Source organism: Buceros rhinoceros, unplaced genomic scaffold, assembly GCF_000710305.1.
Source record: "Buceros rhinoceros silvestris isolate BGI_N320 unplaced genomic scaffold, ASM71030v1 scaffold20412, whole genome shotgun sequence".
In the NCBI taxonomy this organism is placed as follows: Eukaryota; Metazoa; Chordata; class Aves; order Bucerotiformes; family Bucerotidae; genus Buceros; species Buceros rhinoceros.
Genome location: NW_010398565.1, coordinates 1 through 21695, shown reverse-complemented (window position 1 = coordinate 21695; position 21695 = coordinate 1). Strand labels below are relative to the sequence as shown.

The window sequence follows — 21695 nt, the reverse complement described above, 5'->3', positions numbered from 1 at the left end:
CACATGACGAACCAAGAACTGAATTAAAGGTGACCCCAGTCGTGAAGTGTGTGGTACTGACAGACCCATGTTTTTATAGAAAAACCCAGAGAAGTCAGAACTGTACCTCATCAGAGGCATAAATCCAGTTAGAGTGGGTCCACACTACCACAGCACATGCTCATCAGATCTAAATGACGTGTGTGGTGTGCTCATTTGGCTGTGCCCAAATTTAAAGTAATACAGTTCAAAACAGAATCTCCCATGATAAAATTACTATTTATTCATTCTAAGGGCCTTTGAGCATCCCATGGATTACCAGAGGAAGGGGGCAATTACAGCTCTACAGGCAAAAAAGGTACTCAGGAATGAGACCAAGAAACATTCAGCCATGAAACTAAAGAAAAACCACCAAAAAAACCACCACCAAAAAAAAAAAGAAAACCAAACCCATCACCAGACAAACCCTGAGCACATGAAATTAACTGGAACACTCTGAGCCACATTCTGCAGCAGCCTCCCTCCCTCCCTCCCTGCCTCTCCTTCTGCAGGGGTGGGGGAGCCAGAGGTTTACCCCTTCTCACAGCCAGCGACAATCAGAAGGGGCGGCCACATCCTGCGCCAGCCCCCCTCCCCCCCTCCCTGCCTCTCCTTCTGCAGGGGTGGGGGAGCCAGAGGTTTACCCCTTCTCACAGCCAGCGACAATCAGAAGGGGCGGCTGCAAACACAGCAGTCAAGAGCACACTTACTTCTTCCCAGCGCCGCGTCTCCACGTGCAGCTGGACCAACGCTTTCAGGTCACCGACCTTCATGTAGGTTTCTGCTGCATAGCCAGGGTTATCGAGTTTCTTAAAATAGAAGGCACATTTGGACAAAGGCTCACGCTCTGCTTTATCCAGTTTTCGAGCAATTTCAATTAACCTAGACCCAGTAAAAAGAAACCAGATGTTTCAGGTTCTGCTGGTTACTGTGCCTTTTGTTTGATTATTCTATTAACTTCATCTTTAATCAGTTATTTAATAAATATCACAATGCAACACTGTGTGTTAAACAGTTTTCAGCAAACACCCCAAATTGTTTTCCCCCCCGCCCCCCTTCTACAAACTCTACACCTGTTTCCTCAGTCTTTACTCATCTGTGCCACTCCCTAGCCTGGGCTCTTTGCATAGGTATGAAAACAGAGGGAGGGAGTAGGTCCTATGTGAGTAAGTGACGTGGGACACACATCCTCACCCCTGACCTGAACAAAAGGCTCTGAGCAAACACCACCCCCCGCCCACACAGCTGAGCTGAGGCAAGAGAAGGCTGAGCCACCTGCCCAAGGCCTTGTGGCCACCCAGCAAACGGCCTGAAGCATCACCTACTGCAAATCAAGGAGAATTTGACCAGGGACAGGAAACACCCCAGAATTTCTGGGGATCCTGTGCTCCAGTTGTCTTCTCTACCCCACTAGATGATAATCCTTAACAGCTTAAAACAACAGCAACCACGAGCCCATGCAGAACCGCTGTGATGATGATGAGAAAGCTCAAGGCATGCATATTTCAGAAGACAGCCTCGTACTACAGATGAGCCTGTTCACGCTCTTTGCTGCTGTCATGTCTTTGGTTTTGTACCATATTTATGTCCCTACCCTCTAAACACACCTCACTTTTAAACATTTAACTGTAGATGTGCTGCAAATACTCAACTGATATAAACAAAGGCCCGTGTCAAACCAGTTTTGCCCCATTTTAAAATTACGCAGAATTCCTAACAATCCAATCGAGGGTTTATCACAAATCATCTCTGAGAGGAACTACGACGTACAGATCGACCCAGCCGTGGTCCCCACTGATCTCTATGGCCTTCATGTGCTCGCCAGCAGAGAGGTACATCTCCACTGCTGCTTTGGGCTCATTGATATTCTTGGCCCAATCTGCTTGTTTTTTTATTAGCATCTTCGTGTCTTTGGGGTCTCCGGATCCCAGAAAATCCTGAAACAGTGCAATACAAAAGTCTGCGTTACTTCCCAGTCACAAACATTGTTACAGACGTTCTAAAATACATAAAGGCTTTTTAAAATGAATATTGTTACGCTTGCTAAGAACATAAATGCTCATGCTGAGCAACACGAACTGATCCAGTCCTTGGCAACTCATCATCAAGGAACAACGGCTGGCAGGAACAACGGCAAGTCTTTTCAGATAGTTTTCAATTAAAAAAAAATGCAGGAGACTCTGGAAAGGCCAGGAGAAGGATGATACCGCTGCCTCAGAGGAGAGGAACAAGTCCCTGCTGGATTTCTTGGGTAGCTTGCTCCCCGTTGAGCCTGTTTAAGTGGTACAACCTACAGTCTCTGCGTGCTTTTCAGGAACACACCTTTCCAAAAACAGTACTGGTCTCAGAAACGGTAATAGATCGATCCCAAGTTTCAGATTTTGTATCGTGAGCCAAGAAGGTGCCGTTTGGTTCTCAAAGATGACCAGCCCCACCCCACGGTTAGCTAACAACAGTATCCCAGCTTAGTCCTCTGTTAGCATCAGGAAGCCCAGGCACAACTCGACTGAAGGCTGACACTCTGTGATAATTACACTACTACTGACGAAGTTCTTCTGTAAGGACAGGATGACAGCTGCTCAAAGCGAGAGTGACCCGCAGCTACCGGCCGGACTCCTGCACAGAACACAGATTCCAAGCCTGGCTGCTGTGGCCATGACCATTTGGGAAATGTTTCAAATGGTTTGTTCAGCTTCCTCTGCCAACACCAAGCCCTGGCAACACATGGTTCACATCTGCTGACATCATGGGCCAGAGGGAAAAAAAAGTACTTCAACACCAGAAGATTGATTAAGGGCAATTTTGTCTGTTAACAGAGCAGGCTACTGTCCATTAAAACAGCTTCTATCAAATGGAAAATTATAACAGAGGAGAGATGAGAAGGTGAGAAGAGAGTGCAAAATTACCTTATACTGTGCATTTCCGAAATTCTGACTGAGGTTTAAAAAAATCCAAACCAACAGGCAAAAAAATGCCACAAAAAGCACCCACAGAGCAGATCTGGTCCACTCCCACCACTCAGCAGTTTCCCTGAGGAAGCCAGTCGACAGGTACAGAACTCTTCCCCACCTCTTAAACAAGCTCCATGCTGGACTTTGCTCTAGCATTATCTGCTGCACACAGCCGTGAGTCAAGTGAATAATTATATAGAGGCCAAGATCATCTCTGAATATGAAAAACTGAAGAGCCAAGTTGAGGAACATCTTTGACACTTGTTTTTCAGCTTAGTCAAAGTAAGTCCAAAATCAAAAGCTGAGCTTCTTACAGTACAAAGAGTTTTCTGTGTTCTCAGCAATGAGTGATCTGGCGCTGTGGCAACCAGCCCATCAACGGGCAGACACCAGACATCAACGGGCCTCTGGACCTCCGCCGCCAGCCTGGACTCGTAGCCAGGGCTAATCAAAGCCAAGTACAAGCCACCAGACTCTGTAAGGGTCCCTTCGTGTAGTTCTGGCAGCATTAAACCAACAATCACCACCACAAAAAGACCCCCACCTCCACATATCTTTCCTTGGAAAAATGACTGGCAAGCAAGACGGGTCTAGCTGCTCTTGCACAGACGGTGCACTCCCTGCACAAGCAGCTTCCTTCAAACACCTTTAATTCCCTCTGCATGGAGTTACTCTCAAGGACAGGAGAGACGAGACCTTTTGCTCTCTGCTAGTTAAATATAGACATGACTATGGCCAGGAATTAAAAGAGTCTTACGAAGACTTCTGGGAAAATTTTCATCTATGAATTACATTTATGTTCAAGAGGAGCCAAAACACTGACGCTAACGAAGACTCATCAGCCAAAAATAGTGGAAGTCAGACTTACATCAGCAAACCCCCAAAGTATTTATATTAAGCTCCTGGAAGAAAAAGATCTCTCTGTAGCACAGTTTGTGGAATTTGTGCTAAAACAGTTTATATGCATGTCATGGTGAAGTCTTTGTCCTGCACTGAGCAGAATAAGGCTCTGATGAGTGATGAATGAGACTAAACAGCACAGGCATTCTCGGGGATTTTGATAAGAAAACACCACTGAAGACTTAAAAGCCAAGCAATGCTTTCTTATCACCATACAAAATATTGCTTTTGAAAAACATATTCAATGTATTCCTACATGGAAATAAGAGTTTTACAAGGAGGAAAAAAAAAGCCAGGACACACTAAATCTTTGGAAGAACATTCTCTAGTAAACACTGGGTGTAAATACTGGGTTAGTATATTATACACTGGATAAAATACATTAATATAGAACTAACATACTTACTTAAGTCAAACTCTGTAAAAAAACCATTTCTATGATGATAAGGAAGAGAATAAATGCATGGTGTGCTGCCCTCCACCTGGCATGTGTACCACCTTGTTATCTTTGGAAGACAAACGGCACTCAAAGCGAGAGAATGGGGAAGAAACAGTCATAAACCCGATGTTTCTAGTTTTTCAAAAAGGAAACCGACTATGGATAGTACTAGCTAATTGCAATGAAAGAGTTACTGTTGGTGGCGTCCCACAAAGAGAGCCACTAAAAGCCCTGAATTCCACGGACACAACTGAGACTCGACAGAACACAGAGTGCTGCCTCAGCAGGGGCTCTGCAGGAAGAGGCCACCACCCCACCTAGGCACAGGAGACAGCCGCTTTCCCCGTGACGAGCCAAATGAACCTCAGCCAATCACCGAGAAAACACGGCTGGAATTCAAAGCCCACGTTTCACCCAGTCTGTAGGGTCACGCTTTGAAAACCTGTACAGGTATGTTAATGTTTCTGTGTTTAGATGTTCAGCTGCAAACTCTTACCTTTGCATAGTCAAACAGGCGCAAATCAGAGTACATGTCGAGAGCGAGGTTTTCCTGCCCACTCTTTTTGTACAGCTTCGCTGCCTCATGGAATTTTCCCTGGTAAGCATAAACATCTGCTAGGAACAGGTCATTGTTGTTCTCTCCGTGCTTCTTCCGCTCCTGGAAAAAACCACCAAGAGCGGTGAGGAAAATACTCTAGACAATCAGGGCCTACGTGAGAAACAGCCATTGAAGAATCCGATTTTCAGGCTTAGATTTTAACTGTTCATACAAACCTGTAACAGGATATCATAATTACGCCTCCTCTACATTTCTGGTGAATTTATAATTAAAGGATTAAATCCCTTCTTAATGAAAATTAAGAAGAGCAAAATTAAATGTCACTATACAAACCAAAGTGATGAAAAATCTCTTCCCCTGATTTCACGCAGGAAAATGAATACACGCTCTCATCACGCTCTTTTAAAAAAAGCATCTGATGGTTCCTTATTTTCCCCTGTAGAAACTCACCAGCATATAATTTGGCTAAATTAACAACACATGCGGGTGGGATGACAAAAGTGAAAGTAATTGCCAGCAATACGCAGATTCACAAAGTACGTTAACCTGCCCTGGAATACAAACCAATACCCACACGTGGGAGCTCCTGCCCACAGGCGGCAGGCACGTCCGGAGCCCCCAGCCACGCTCTCCTAACTGAGCCAGAGCCGCTGGCTCTGACCGCGCGGGAAGGGACCACAGCAGCAGGGTGCGAAACCTCTCGCGTGAATCGGAGCCACAGAGGGGTGCTGGCTGCGAGGGGCCGGTGCCATACAGATGCACACACACACGTGTGTGTGTGTGTTTTCACGGCTAAGTTTTATCCTCTGTCTTGGAAACACGTTACTACCCCACTTTGGATACAATTACTGGTGCTATTAGCCCACCTCATACGGAAATGTATAGATGTGAATTGAATTGAAAGAAAACTGCTCAGAAGGGGGAAAAGCATTCCAGGAGCATGCAGATCCAATTCTCTGCTGCCACAAGAGACGCAGCCATCGCTCCTCCTGGTCACGCTTACTGACCAGGCTGATACTGGTGTTGAAAGGTCCCTTTGAAAACTCGGTTAAAATCAGAGGAATTGTTACACCACTTTTTAAAGACTTCACAGGATCTTGCCAGATACAGAGATCTGGCAGTTATGTTTCCTGCTGTCATCAGTTAGGGGGAAAAAAAAAAAAAGTGTAATTACTGAAGTTCATCATATTACTGGCACGTGTGTGCTTAGTTACACCCTTCCAAGGAATCCAATACACCACAGCAAGAGTCAGCAGCGATGCAGAACTCTCACTTCAGAAGGAGTGTTGTCAAGAGGTCTGAAGGCAAGGTTGTGCCTGCTTACAAAGAGAATCTTTCTCATTAGACAGAATATAACATGACAACCCTGGAATAGCCTCAAAAACGCAGACCTGGAGAAGTGCGTGTGGAAAAGGAAGGTCAGCAGTGGTGAGACAATGCTCTCTTCTAACTATCAACCCTTTAAAGCGAACGAAAACCCAACAAAAGGGGCTCCTAAGGCAGAACTTCGTCCCGCGTCAGGCAGCGAGGAGAGTTAACTGCAGCCAGCTGGTGATCTGACAGAACCGGAACAGCTCGGAAGGGAAGCATCGGTTTCTTCCAGAGAAGGTGTAAATCTATTTAGCATGAGAAAGAGGAATTCCCGCCATGCCATCCCACCACAGATCTTTAAACCAAGCATTATCACGCGGTCTTTGTAGAAGGACAAGGGTGATACCACGTCTTTTCATGTGCTCCTGATAGACAGTTATTGTCTAGTGAAATTCTATCAAGAAGTGTGAAAAGAGTAAGAACGAGTGATTAAAGCACAGTATGGAAGTAAGCAATCCCAAATTCTATTTCCAGTTGTCACAGACTTGTCAGGAGACCTTGAGGTTGTCGGTTTATTTCTCTGGGCCTGTTTCTGGCTCTGCAAAGAGGAGATAATAGTAATTACCTACCTCCAGGGGGTAAGGAAAGGCTTAATTAACTCATGTTTATGAAGTACTCTGTACGAAGCTCTGTTCACACAGTAGTACTCTACCAATTATCAATTGAATATTGAAAGTTTCTCCTGTTTTCCTGAAGACAGCTTCAGAAGTCCCACAGCCGGTTTTGATTCTGTGAAGGGTTAGTCATATGACTAGACTTGAGTCACCTCTGCCAGTGGCGGTGTTCACTCTATAAACACACCTCCAACAGTCAGAAGCACTTTCTGAACAGAAGTCCCTCCACAACAGAATGTGCCAATTTTGGCCCCGTACTAAGGGTGAGAAAAGCCACTGTCTGCAATGCCCTCTTACCTCTATGCTGCTGATGAGTTCTAAATATCGAAGGTCCCGCACCCTGGTAAATGCCTGTTGAAGAGAAAAAAAGAATAAAAGGAATTAACTTGGAAAGCCAGAAAAATCAGAACACTGTTATGCATAAACCAAACCGTCCTTATGCAAATGGGACAGACAGACATAGGCTGAGGTTTGTGCTTGTGTCGATGGGCTCTGACCAGAACTGCGGCCCCTGATGCATTATGGTAAGACACCGGCACGATCCCCATAGTGCATCGCTAGAAACAAACAGCACGGGCTGGGACGAGTGGGTGTACGGATGGCAGTGTCCCAGGAAACACAAAATGCCTTTTAAAATACTACATACTTTTATTCTGGCTGCTCTATAGCTTTTCCTCCTTGATGTAGCATGAGGGAGACAAGGAAATTTAAGGCAACTATTACAAGGCAGAAGGTAGAATCGATCGTATCACCAAAGCACAGGGCACACGCCTGTGGATTTTATACCATCGTGGAAATCCAGCAGGGAAGCAGCTCAGAGAGAGGAAAGGACGTAAGAAGACGATCAGATAACGTACCACAAGACAATGTAATATCTTTGCAGATGGAGCTAAACGTGCAACCCCAGGTCTCAAGTGGCAAAGTCACGTGCAAGTTACAGCAGCTTAGCACTTATTCTTGACGTGCATCAAAAAATAGAAATTTAACTCTTCAGAGCGCACGTTCAAGACTTCTCACCAAACTAATGCTTAAGAGGGCATAGAATATTCTGCTTACACCAGATCGGACTAGGAACTATGAGAGCCTTTAATGTCAAGAAGCTGCTTTTGTTCAAATTAATCCGCTCTAATTCTAAGAGGGCACTACTTTAAAATTCCAAGGAGGCACTGGAAACTTCTTTTTAAGAGTATTTATTTGCATAAAGCCATCCATGGAGCTGGAATTATCCTGATGCCTCCACTTAAGAAAAAAAGAAAAAGAAAGCATTTAATTTCCTTTTAAAAAATCTGTTATTAAAAGATGCCTATCACTGCAGGCCATTCCCAGCATATTTTTAGTTTGTCTTTCATACAATATTCATGACACTGAACTTGGTTCGCCCTCTCTTATTTGAGAAGAGGTGGCGAAAGAAAAGAGGGAGGGGTTTTATACTGGAGAAAACTCTGCTCTTCAGTGCATGCCCATTTACAGAGCACTCCCAAAGCCAAGGCATTCCAGACTACGGCAATGACTTCCCACCACCACTGTCCTCGAAGAACGTTAATGCGTAGATAACGAAGAACACGACACCTCCACCTTGAACTGTGGTTATATTAAACACTTGGGGGGGAAAAGAGTAAGTCGATAGCACTGGGGAAGGGGAAAAACCAGTCGGCTGAGGCATTCTTTGCTGCCACCCGGTGGTCAGCACCACCGAACAGCCTCCCCGGTCTACATCCCTCAAACCCAGCAGCACATTTTCCAGCAGATGAAAGAAACTGTTTCCTCTGCATTTAAGGCTTTGATTTAGAACAAGACATTTATCTAGAAAGATAAATGAGATCTCAGTTTATATACAACAAACCAACGTCCTCTTTGGTACGGGGAGTAACATCTATAAGCATGATGGCAACCCAGGACCGCCACTATCTATTCCAGCCATAAAACAGACACTACACACACACACTGTATTTATATAAAAAAATAAACCAAGCTTTCTGCTAAATAAGTAAACAAGTGCTTTACCTTTTTAGCGGTTTCAAACTCCAGCCCTTCCAAGGCTTCCATGGCCAGTTCTCTCCAGTCAGTATCGGTTACTCCTAAACATGCAATTTGATAGGCTTCCTTGAACATTTTTCGTTCCAGATACTGGTACATGGGTGCAGACTGTGGATTTCCAGAGAAAGATGTATTAGAAAGTGTAATGCTGAGATATATTAGTATAATTTTCTACATACACTGGGAAAAAAAAAAAAATCATATTCTAACCACAACCATTATGAGCTCCACAGAGAATAAATGTATGGTTTTTGTATAATAGAACAATGTTCTGGGATGATTATTACTGGATCTTTAGACAACCTGGGTTAATAATATTCCAAATTCATCCATCTCGAAAGCTTCAGCTCCCAGCACAGTGGAAGTCGTTACGAATGTGAATTCTCCTGAGCATTGTACATGCTAAATGTTATGTACGATGAGACATTAAGGTGGGGGTTTTTTAATCTTGTGGAAGCAGAGCAAAGGAGCAGGTAGTTTGTTCTCAAAGGCTGAAAGTGTGAGAAGTGGCACCACAGCCCAGTGTGGAGCATCCGTGGAAAGATTCGGACTCAACAGGAAGAGGTGCCATGAGGAAGTTGCCCCTCTGTGCCAACCCCCATGACAAAGCTGTTCTACCAAGACTGCAACTGTTAAGTCCAACAGCCACTAACCTCGAGGGCCAACCCTAAAAGGGAATTAAAGGGAGAAACTGTCAACTGCAGGGTGGTACAGACAGACTGCAGCGCAGGGTCTGCGGCTACAGCTCAAACCGCTGAGCAAATGGGGAACAGGGCAGCTGGATAACTCTGACCTCTGGGTTTGTGACCAAAGACACGCTGCAGGTTGATTTCTCTGTTATTTTGATCAACTTATCTGGAAATTGTACACTTTTCAGTACTCCCTGCCTGGAAAAGTTGCCTCTGTGCCACTTCACAACAGTTTTGTGGCGTACTGGTACCTACAGCAAGACACCGCCAGACAAAGCACGTGCCAGGCCTGGCCGATGGAACCCTGGACCTCACCCACCCCAGACAACCCAGAGCCTGATTACGGATCCACAAAACCCCTGCGAGGAACAGAGAGGGGCCTGTAACACAGGGATCCGGAGCTCCTAAAAACACATGGCACCTTGGCCTTCTTTGACTTGTAGCTTCAGATCCTGCCCACACTGGGCTGTGCAAGGCAGAATCTTTCTCCTTTTCCTTTTTTTGTTCTGTTTCTTGGACTGCTTTAGGCCTTTCCATTTCTTCCCAGAACACAGAAGATAGCATTCTGTGGAAGGCAATCTCTAAATTTAGCATATAAAGACTACACATGTACTATACTTTCAGACTAAAATATACAGCTTAAATATTGCCTAAACACCCAGATGAAACAACAGCAAGACAGTATTTGATGTACTCATAAAAAAATGAAATTACAACTTGAGAGAAGTTACGTAGAGAGACTACAGTAAGAATAGGGGAAAAAGTTAACACCTGCACCGTGTCTTCATCTTGGCTTTTAGCTTATGTGCCTTCACAAGTAGCAAGGGAGAATTAGAAACAATGATCAACAACAGCAAAAAGGAGGTTAGCTGAATCAATGTCCAATGAAAAGAAAACAGATCATGCAACAGAGCTTCAGTAACGGTGAAGAAAGTGTGAACTGCAATCATTTGATAATGGAATACGAGTAAATCTCAGAAAAGCTTCTTCACTTCTTAAACACTGATGTTTATGAAATGTAAAGTGACACTTAATGAGATTAAAGGATTACCTGCGGGACTTCAACAGCTGACATAGAAAAAACATGAAGACAGAAGATCTTGGAGCCGTTATAACCCACAACAAAGCCTTGAAGTTTCTGCTGATGGACAGGGAAGTTGCTGGCTTTGATATTGAGGTAACCCCCTCCAGAAAAGCAAAGCATATCCTCGCACTGCGTATTCCAAGCCACGCTGTTAGCGTTGGGCTCCTAACGAGCAAAGTAACACGATTACCACAGATGCACCACATCATCTTTCCTGAGAAACGTGTCCTTCAGCTAGAGCGTCCGACCTGTTAGAGCCCAGCTGTACACACACTCACTGTCAGTTGTAACACTCCAAAAGCCTTGCGTATTCCTACACAGGTTTAGAGACATATTTTACATTTTAATAAACAGCTCTAATCGTCCCCCCTTCATTCTGTATTTACTAACGACCGGTACTATGGAACTGTAGATGACATCACAGAATTTCGCACTAACACTCCGTTAGCTAGACAGCGCTTCTAATTGATCATTTTTCTGCCCCTGTCTTGGTAGCACTTCACTTCCCATCCAGTGTCCTCTGAAAACGTTTCATCACCATCAACCAGCGACCCTTTGGAGTGACTGCTAAACTGCCAGTGAAGAAAGAACTGCCGTTACTCATTTCATACTCTGGGAATAAGCAGTAACAGAGCAGCTTAGCCTTTAATTCTGTTCGTACTAATGACAAAGCCAGAATGCTCATTAGCTGTAATGCTTCAAAGGGAAGCAGGTTGGAGCGCAAAATTAAACTGAAAAGGTCACAGGCAGGTGCTCACTGTCTTCTAACTCCTTGTCTACCATCTCTGAAAGGGCAGTTTGACAAAGAAATAGATCACCGCTAAACCCTACAAAACCTGATCAATGATAGGCTTAAAAGACAGTTACGGGTGTCTGCACAGCAATGCTTTTGGTGTGTTCTGTGCTCCACATCACTTCCTGCCTCCCTCTTTAAAAAACAAACAAACAAACAAAAAAACCACTTCAAATTTTACCTGAAACAACAGCTCTTTGGTATGAATATCATACACCAGGCAAGTATCGTTTTCATCAACCACTGCCAGCTTGTTTCGGGATGCGCTCATGTCCAGACAGCGCACAGCCGTGGATTGCTTCAACAGCACGATGGCAAAGGCATTGTTGACAAATATCTTCAGAATCTGGGCATATTGGAAACAAAAACACCCTTTTTGTTCCTAAAACTAGAAACAGCACGGCAGGTACAAACATCAGTGCTATTCCAAGCTTCCCATTTGAGATATCTTGAAAAGAATTGTTTCCCCATACTCCAGGCTGCAATCCCTACAGATAAACCACATGCTACACATACCAGGTGGTTTAATGCTCTGGTAGTTAAACAGTTACATTAATATCACACTACAGGAACATTCCTGTCCTCTGCATCGATTCCTCTGGGCTCCAGTTTGACATTTTCAGCTGCTAACTGGGCTGTGCAGCAGGCAGTGTCCACACCGTCACAAGCGTCATCAGAAGAGTACACCCCCCCCAACCCCCACTAAAAACCAACCCTCTCTCAGATCACCAACTCTGTTTCTGTCAGTTGTTCCTCACAACTTAAGGGCTGTTGACAAAGGTAAATGTGCGTGTGAATTTTAGAGCCACAGAATGTGCAAGATAGAAGAGATCAGGGTTTAATCACAAGATGAGACTCTGTCATGTACAATTCTGGGTTGTAAAAGAGCAGGCTGCTCTAAGGTCTCCCCCTCAGAGCACAGAACAGATTTTATTTGCAGTGAAAAGCCTCAAACCAGACATTACGTGTTACCTGACCGTTCTTTAGACCAACTAAGAGGCCTTCTCTTCCTGGAGGTCCTCCAATCACTTTAATATACCGAATAAGAGACTCCATCAGCCACTCCCGTTCTTTAACACCACTAAACGACAGGCACTGCAGTCTTTTCTCCTGAGGACACAACAACACACAGAGCACTGCATGGAGGTGAAGACCAGAGCCTGTCTCTCTGATGTGCTGCGTCTGTGCCTGTGTGCCTACTTTCACACACCAAAACCACAATTACATACCAAAGCCAATTGAACAGGAGGAATTCTTTAAAGTTTTCTGATGTTATGAACAAACAAACAAAACCAACTCCCCCCAACCCCAAACCCCACCCTGCTTTTTCTAGTAGTTCCCCTGCCCAGAGGTTCACCGGGATTATGGGCTAATTTACCCAGCACCACAGAGACTGTCCTACTGAGGAGCCACAGACACCGCTCAGAAGTCCGGCGGTGCTGCCCGTCACAGCAGCACTACACACTGGTACCTTGGGGAACAACCGTAACAGATTGTACAGCACCTTCTTTCCCCACCAGCGACTCGTGCAGCTATCTGAAACTCTGAATGCACCCCAAGACTTGAAGGCACATACCTGGCATAAAATAATGTGATCCGAACACACGACCAGCAAGTTGCATTCAAATTTTTTTGCTATTTTTTCCTTCACCCGGTAAGACATATCTGAAGAATTATCTGAGTATAACTCGTAAATCAAGATTTTCTCTGGCATCTGGATGGCCAATCTGTTTTTGTAGATTGCAATTTTCTTTACAAGCTCTCTGCCTTTTATTCGAACTGGAGAGAAAAAACACAGAACAGCACAGGATAGGCCGACATGAAAATAACAGGCACGGGAATCAGAAAGCTGCCTAACACAATAAAATTGGATCTTCCTAAAGCACCTCCAAAATCAAAAGCAGATTCCTGCTCAGATGTGTTTGCTGTTCTCCATCTAAACAATCTACTTTCCCCATCAGAATTTATCACCCTCTATTGCTGGTCAACAGCACGTTCTGGAGCAATACTTCAATTCCCGCCCACAAATAGCCAATGGATAGGAAGAAACAAAATCAGCACAAACCCTTGAGGCAGCAAGTAATAAAACAGAAAAGCTACACATGATGTACAGTATTTTTATCACATTTGCAGAGATTAAAACCTTATCTTAAAGCCTCTGCCCCTCCCAATGTCCCTTCACATCCCCACATCCTTCATCAAACTTGCCAGCGCTGATCCTCCAGCACCCGAGTTTGCACACTCATCCTACTGACTGTGTTCCCCGGTTTTGCTGTCAAAGTCACAATACCTGCCTGGTACGTGTGTTCTGATGCATATTAATTAAAAAAACAAGAGGAAAACAGAAAGAGAGTGAAGCTTTGGCCTGACTGCAAGTGTGAAATTACCTTTTTGTTCAGTGATGAGGTGCTGGACGATAACATCAGTCATGCTGTCTCTGTAAGCATAGCGATCTTTATAAAGGCCATGAACAGTGCTGAAAATCAGCTGATAAAAGGATATTGTTCCGTCTTGGCATCCTACTGCCTGAGCACAAAGAAAGCAGTTCTAGTTAGCTGGCACACGTAGCTGAGAACTGGAGAAGTGCAGTGTTTGCATGAGGATTACCCTCCTTCTCCTGCATAACGCATAGATTGGTACCAGTTACAGCCCCCTTGTACTTAGTTCAAGTGCAATGCAAAACGAGGACTGATCTCTTCGCAGTCCGTGGAGACCACCGTGTTGGGTGGGTGGGTTTGGGTTTATTTTGTTGGAGTTTTTTTGTTTTATTGGGGGAGCTGTTTGCTTTTGAATTCGCTCTGTATCTCTTCACATTTGTACAGTGAAGCTGAGTTTGAAATTTAGGTCTTGCCTTACACAACAAACTGTCTGTGAAAACGTCAGAGCAATGCTCCTGCTCACCACATAGTTGGAGTCTGGTTTAACTTTGCACGTCCACACCCAACTGCTCTGCTCTCCTATGGCACCAAGGCGCACGCCGTCCTTCGTGAAGAGGGAAACTTGTTTATCTGAGCCTCCCAGTAAAATATACTCTCCTTTAGTAAAATAGCTAATGCAGCAAGGATCAAAATTGAGCATTCTGTCCTTCCCAATCTACAAGGGAAAATGACAAAGAAGTTTACAAAGTCAGAAACACTAACAAAAGGCTCATTTCATGTTATCCCAAAGGCAACCAGTGTTTGCGTTAAAAACACCACTGACACAGTTCCTCTCATCCCTCCAGCCATGCACAGCTTCTCAATACTGCAGAGCCACTGGCTACACTAAGATTCCCAAAGGCAGCTCTGAACCACAGCCAAGACACCCTCCAGTCCCAAACCAGAATGCTGGCAGCTCACAAAACCCTGACTTCGACCACTTGAAAGAAGTACAAAGATATCCTCTCCAGAATGATAACTATATCACACGGGTCAACAAAGTTGTAAGGGCTTTCATACAAAAACTGTAGAAAGCAGCTGAGCTGCCACGGAATAAACGAAAGCTGAAGGAAAAGATGGTTAAATAAAAGCAGAGTCCTCAAAGGCTGGAAGAACAGACAACAGTTAATGCAGCGAATAAAGCACTAGGGTGCAGACACTTTGAACACAGGACACAAACCAGGATCAGAAATACCCTGCCACTCTCAAATGCACTTTCTAAACCATACCTGTTTGCCACTGAGCTGGTAAAAGGAAAGTTTCTGGCCCCAGTCTGCCACAGCTAAAATATCATTGCGCTCATCCCTAACAAACAAAAAGGAAAAACAATTATGTAGTAATTCTACAGTGATTTATGATTAAGTTTTAGCTCAACAGAACCAAGCAATAGGATAGCAGAATTACTTCATATCATCTTAAAGAGCCCACAAGCTGAAAGGACAGCAGATACATCTTGCCATTTAAAACCGAGGGGACGTGAAGGAGAAGTCAGTCTCCTTTACCAGACTAACCGCAGTGCTTGATGGATCCCTCACACACAGCGATACAAGCAGTGGGTGCCATGAAAGTCCCTCCAACAGCCGAAGCACCTGCACCCAGACGCTGGTCTAGGCTACGGCACTGCAAAGCCACCATAACATCAAAGACAACAGGCTGAGCAAGAGTGAACAGCAAGAATCAGTGTAAGGCAGGGAAAACCCCATAAATTGTTCATGTGAGACCAGCAGCGGACCAAGGAGAGGCTGCAGGTCTCAGATCTGTGAACCATGGTCTTCTGACACGGTCTGCTCAGCTCTCCACAGCCACTCGCCTTGGCAGAAGGGAGAGGGTACTCTGAACATTCTGCCGCAAATCACCCGTAAATTGAACAGGCAAATGGACCAACAAAGCTAATGAAAAGCTGACTGTGGAATGTGCACCTCCCTTCACTCAGCGCCCAACGCAGAGATCTGTGAGGAAAAGCAACACGCTGTCTTACTCTTACGAGCCATCTCAGAACAAGCACGCACGAGCAGAACAAATCACAGCCACACGGGCAGCTATTAACCTAGGAGTTCCTGCCTTTGGAATACCCGATTCTGCACCCTGCATAACGCTCTCTGCTCTTGGTCCTTTTGTGAATTACTGCTCTAGATAATATAGACGTATGCTCCTTCAAAGTTTCACTGACAAGATGAGGAGACCCCTCACATTTCCCTGTGGCCTTCTCCCTCTGTCTGACTACACTGCCCGCGGCCAGGCCTGGGCTCCAGCACTGGGCTCCCCTCTAACGAGCTGTGGACCAACTCCTCTACTCTCATGCATCTGCTCTACTCCAAAAGTTCTCCCACCTACTGGAATAGCAATTTGGGATTAGAGGGAATATTTGGGACAATATTCCCTCTAAATTCAAGTAAAAAACCAGCTCCCCTCTATTCCCTCAATACAAACAGAACCTGTCCCTCCACCAAAAATCAAACACAAAGACAAAATAGAAGTTTCTCGAGATCTGCTGAGGCCACATCTCGAATCTGAGTTCAGTTTTGGCCCTTCACTCCCAGAAGGACATTGAGGGGCTGGAGTGCATCCAGAGAAGGACAACGGAGCTGGTGCAGGTTCTGGAGCACAATGTGCGGAGGAGCGGCTGAGGAACCAGGGGGCAGTTAGCCTGGAACAAAGGAGGCTCCAGGGAGACCTTCTGGCTCTGACAACTCCCTGACAGGAGGTTGGGGCAAGGAGGGGGTCGGTCTCTTCTCCCCAGGAACAAGCAACAGGACAAGAGGAAACAGCCTCAAGTTGGGCCAGGGGAGGTTGAGGTTGTCCCTGAAGCACAGTTTCTTCCCCGCTGGGGTTGTCTCAGCCTGTCCCAAGCTGCCCAGGGCAGTGGTGGAGTCCCCATCCCTGGAGGGGTTTCCCAGCCGTGTGGAGGTGCTGCTGAGGGATAGGGGGCAGTGGGGACCTGGCAGTGCTGGCAGAATGCTTGGACTCAATGAACTTAAAAGTCTTTTCCAACCAAGTGATTCTACAATTCTAAGTGGAATTTGTTCCCCAGCTTCTCCACTCAATTAAAGACTGGCAGCAAAGCCAAAACCCCAACTGATAATCACTTAAAAAAGGAAACAGACATGGCATTAATCTGTTTCAGCAGATTAATGGACAGCAGTCTTTCTGCAATCAATAAGCCAAGGATTATCTACTCAGCATGAAACGAGGAAGGGTGAAATGATTTACCTGGATGGATTCCAACAGATTGACCATACTGGAGATGAAGCTCCTCCTGGACGCTCTATTCTAACTTTCTCGTCACCATTTTTATTCCGTATGCTGACAATGCCATTGAACATCCCCAAAGCAAGGTACTGGCCATCATTTGTCCAGCTGATAAAACATACACATAGTGAAGAGCAAACTACCGAAAACAAGCAGCAGGAAGGTAGGATGGTGCAGCACACTCAGACAGGGACGGCAGATCAAAATACATTTCTAAGAGGGAGTTCTGGGAGGTAGCCAGTAATCCTACAGTTTGTTTATGCATCTAAATCCACATTTGTGGCAACAGCATGCACTACAGCAAGAACATTTTAAAACACACACAGAAATTTAAAAATGTAGAAATAAAATAAAATAAATGTAAAGCCATCATCTGCTCGCAATACTTCTAACATGTGCGAGGGAACAGATACGTTTTTGGGGATGGCAGTGCTGGCAGTGGACCAGCCTGTCTTAAAAGCCACACTTAGAACAGTGATGAGATAGAACTGACTGGAGTGGGGCAGAGGAGACAGGGTTTCTATTCTGGTCTCTGCTCTAGAGGGATGGTTTCACACAAACTAATGTACCCTGCCTTCAGGCTCCCCATAATGGTAGTATCTCCTCCTACTGAAAATGCCGACAACACGGGAGATGAACAGCTCCACAAACAAACAGGGTCATTATTTTTCCTCTAACTTGGCTTTACTGCGTTGCACAAGACAGCTAACAGAGGGAGAGAGAATTAAGACACTTGCTCTAGCCCAAAACACCCCTCTGATGTCTTCAGAAGAATTCAGTTGTAAGCAGTATCAAACGAAAACCAAACCCCTTTGCTATCAAAAAAGAAGGAGGTGGGGGGGAGGGGGAAGAAAAGCTCTCTGATAAGACTACACAAGAAAGAACAAATCCTCTTTGATCAATATTAGTTGTATTTCTACTGGAGCATTATAAATGCTACTATAAACTATTAATGCCATTACAAACATAAGTGACACGGGTAATCCTTCACACTTACCTACAGCAAGTGATCTTACTGCTGGTTTTATGTTTAGAGACTGATTTCTGTTCAGGAGACCACAAGCCTCGATTGAAGCAAACAAAAAGCCACAGTGAATGACAAGTGAGCATTTGCCAGGGGTCAGATTAGGAACTAGTATCGTTGGAAAACTCCACCGGGACTTCAGAGGGATCAAAGTCTTATCCACTACTACATCAACATTCAAATATCTATTATTTACCAGTAAATGGGGAAAAAAATCCATTACATAAAACAGAGGGTGTCTCTGCGATGAATCGTAGTAACAAGTAGCACATTTCACCTGGGGCACCTCAGCACAAAGCCCTTCCCAGCAGAGTTAAGTGACTGAAGGAACCATCTCTCGGTACCAACTGCAGTAGTTCTGTATCACATCTCCTTTGGACACAGAGAACTGCACCTTCCTGCGGTTCACTGGGCTACACAAATGCAGTCGAACTCACTGGCTTAATGGCAAAGCGAGAGGAAGACGACATACCAAAATCACTGGATGAGCAGGACGCCAGCTGATGAGTGAGAGGGTTGTACGAAACGCATTGGATGGAGTCATTATGCCTAGAACCAAGTTAAAGGTGAATTTCAATAAATTGTTCTTAAGCACCCCCGTTTCTGTCCCTCGGCACCAGCTGCAAGGTTCACCAGATGCCAGGAATCATCCATCAGCTTATAGCACGTTGAATTAACACGCAGCTACTGCCAAGCACGGCAGTGACGAACCTGACCAAAATTGTCTCTAAGTGGCAGGATTCGATGGATTTCATCCAGAGGAGCTAAAAAACACACGTGGATGGTGGTTTGTCAGATGGGATTAAAGGTTATTTCCAAACTCTAACCAAGAATGCTTGTGTACGTGCTAGCAAGACCCCGGCTTGTGCACACCCACCAGTAATAAATGTACACACAGGCAGAAACAGGACTGGAAGAAGCTGTGTAAGAGGGATGACATAAAAGCAAAGCCTGAAGAAGGATGGAAATACACCGAGAGTACCAACCTTATCTTGAATTTGGTCTTGAACCAGAACTGCATTAGTTTTGTTTATTACACAAGACCAGAGTCATATTCTGTTTCATTTCGTTCCATCTGTACAGAGTCTCCCCCGTTCTCTGCCAGCCCTCCCAACCCGGAGATCTACCTAGACTTCCCACTCTCTTCTATGCCTGTAATTGCTTTCCTGCCTCATTCAGATCCTTCTACTGTTCTCTTCTTCTCCCCGCTCCTATCGCTCCCCAGCGTCTTCTCTGACCTCAGTCAACATCTTCCAAATCTAGCGGGACGCACTCTTTGACAGCGGCAGCGCATCATCAAAGCCGCTTTTGAGAGGCACCGAACTGAAAGGCATCACTTACGTGTATTTCAGAATTCCTTCTAACTTTGAAGTCCAAATTATCACACTTTTATCAGCTGAGCCAGATGCGAAACGTTTGCCTAGGAATTAAGCAGAAATTAAATCCCACTCATACAAGAATCACTTTCACTCCTAATAATCAAAGGGCAAGCAAGAAGTTCTGGAACAAAGGAGGCTCCAGGGAGACCTTCTGGCTCTGACAACTCCCTGACAGGAGGTTGGGGCAAGGAGGGGGTCGGTCTCTTCTCCCCAGGACCAAGCAACAGGACAAGAGGAAACAGCCTCAAGTTGGGCCAGGGGAGGTTGAGGTTGTCCCTGAAGCACAGTTTCTTCCCCGCTGGGGAAGAAGGCCTAACGCTGCTGTGTCTGGATGTGACAGCTCCTCCAGCTACGTGAAACTCCGATGACATCGCTTTCTTGTTCCCACAGAGTGCACCCACTCCAGCCCAGTCACACAAGCAAACGGCCGCAGCCTTCCCAGCGCTGTCAGGCGCAGGCGGGAGAATGATGTTAACAGCATTGAGGGGAAGTGGAGCATGTTCACAGATATCCCCACATCTTCACGGCAGCGTTTGAGGGGAAGGCCTCTGGGCCCACAGACAGTAAATGCCCGGGGAACAAGGCAACGAAGGAACTGGCAGGTGAGTAAGGTCTGCAGTGAGCCGGGAACGCGTGAATGATCAGAGATGGGGAAGCTTTGGGACAGAGGCACCGCAGGAATGAAAACCAGCAGCAGGTGGGGTCAGCCTTCTCCACTGCCCCTCAAACACACACTGAACTGAAGCAGAAGTGGGGGGAAGCGGGGGCTGCAGCTCCTGGGCCAGCAGGTAACTTCACGTGTTAAAATACAGGACTTCCACACGCAGCGTCTGTCTGGCAGCTCAAACTCCCCATGAAAAACCAGAGCAAACCCATGCTCACACACGTTCAGAAAAGCTACCAGCACAACCCCAATTTCTCTGTCTATGACCTGGCAACAGCCAGCAGAGGACAAGCACTAGAGAACCCAGACCAGCAAAGCCCCCACAGGGATATTTACCATCTTTAGCATATGCCACACAGTACACAGTGTCCTTGTGCCCTTTCAAGGGCTGAATTAAGGTTCCATCGGAAGTATCATACACCTGTTTAAACAGGGGGAGAACAAAACACAAACATGCAATCAGAAAAACATACATAAAAATCTTCCAGCAAGGACTAGGATATAAAATTACTGATGGCCAACAAGATGATACACTTTTTAGTGAGTTCGCTTTTTTTGCGTAGCGGACACTCCATACAAAACAAAACATTTTAAAGAGTAGAAACAGCTTTCCTTAACCTAACACTTCTCGAACTGAAAGGAGGCTCAGGATTAGAAAATCAAGTGCACAAAAGAAATTTCCAAACAGCTCATTTAGCCACTTTTTTTTACTTCTTTCCCTGCATTAAACGTTTAAACACCACTGAACATATCATTCTGCAAGCACTGCAAGTAACAAAGGCGGCTGTGCTGCAGTTCTGACCTACAGCCCCCTAACCGTGTCACCCTCCCGGCAGCTTCCACCTCTGTCCCATCTGAGAGCCCTGCAGGACCCGCACAGAGCGGCTCCTGAGCTGCGCCCGCTGAGGTTGGCAGGGGGCAAGTGGACCCAGGGAACCGCAAAAGCCTCTAGCGAAAGCTTCCCACAAAGTCAGGACATCAATTTGAGTTTCTTTCCCTTTTTCTCAGAGATCTGCATGAAACTCGTAACAGCACAGTATTTGTCAGTCGTGCCATTGTGCCAAGTTTGGGTGCAGGTTAATGGATTTCAAACCAGCGGGTGAGGTGCGAGAGGATGAGATGACGCAAGCGAATTAAATCTCATTACTTTTGGAAATAGAGCTTAGAACTTGGTAAGAAACATTTTACAAAGCTTCGAAACACTTTACAGTCCACACGCATTAATATAAATGTAGATGGAAGGCTGGACTAGCAGAGATAAGAGGATTTCTGGTAGGTTATATCCATAAGTTAATGGGAAAGAAATCATATTCGTAAAGCTGTGACTGCAAGAGGGAAAGAAAGTTTTCCTACCAGCAGTCTGTTTCCAGAAGCAATTATCAACTGAGTCCCATCCGGTTTGAATGCAAGATCATAAATACTAAAGGAAAAACCAAACCGAAACACAGCCTTTAACATCAAAGACGCCCACAGCGAAACCCGCCAATTGCGCACTGAAGACTATGTC

The 21695-nt window shown here is 45.4% G+C and overlaps 1 protein-coding gene across 3 annotated transcripts in view; it reads right to left on the bottom strand.

Annotated features, from left to right (window-relative positions):
- The window catches only part of IFT122 (intraflagellar transport 122), a 31733-nt gene extending 10129 nt beyond the window's left edge, over window positions 1–21604 (bottom strand). The window contains exons 1-18 of one of the 3 annotated variants that reach the window (XM_010131159.1): window positions 21542–21604; window positions 20525–20609; window positions 19487–19565; window positions 18618–18694; window positions 18119–18185; window positions 17083–17229; window positions 15102–15177; window positions 14357–14548; window positions 13843–13981; window positions 13032–13234; window positions 12428–12565; window positions 11637–11801; window positions 10630–10827; window positions 8857–8997; window positions 7150–7203; window positions 4805–4966; window positions 1789–1955; window positions 729–900 (exon numbers count right to left, since the gene is read on the bottom strand). In XM_010131159.1, the coding sequence (XP_010129461.1) occupies window positions 729–900; window positions 1789–1955; window positions 4805–4966; window positions 7150–7203; window positions 8857–8997; window positions 10630–10827; window positions 11637–11801; window positions 12428–12565; window positions 13032–13234; window positions 13843–13981; window positions 14357–14548; window positions 15102–15177; window positions 17083–17195 (1920 nt within the window). In that variant the 5' untranslated portion in view covers window positions 17196–17229; window positions 18119–18185; window positions 18618–18694; ... (1 more) ...; window positions 20525–20609; window positions 21542–21604. Of the gene's footprint in view, window positions 1–728; window positions 901–1788; window positions 1956–4804; window positions 4967–7149; window positions 7204–8856; window positions 8998–10629; window positions 10828–11636; window positions 11802–12427; window positions 12566–13031; window positions 13235–13842; window positions 13982–14356; window positions 14549–15101; window positions 15178–17082; window positions 17230–18118; window positions 18186–18617; window positions 18830–19416; window positions 19566–20524; window positions 20610–21541 lie in introns of all 3 variants that reach the window. The other 2 variants (XM_010131158.1, XM_010131160.1) reach the window with 2 other exon arrangements.
- Window positions 21605–21695: the final 91 nt, after the last annotated feature.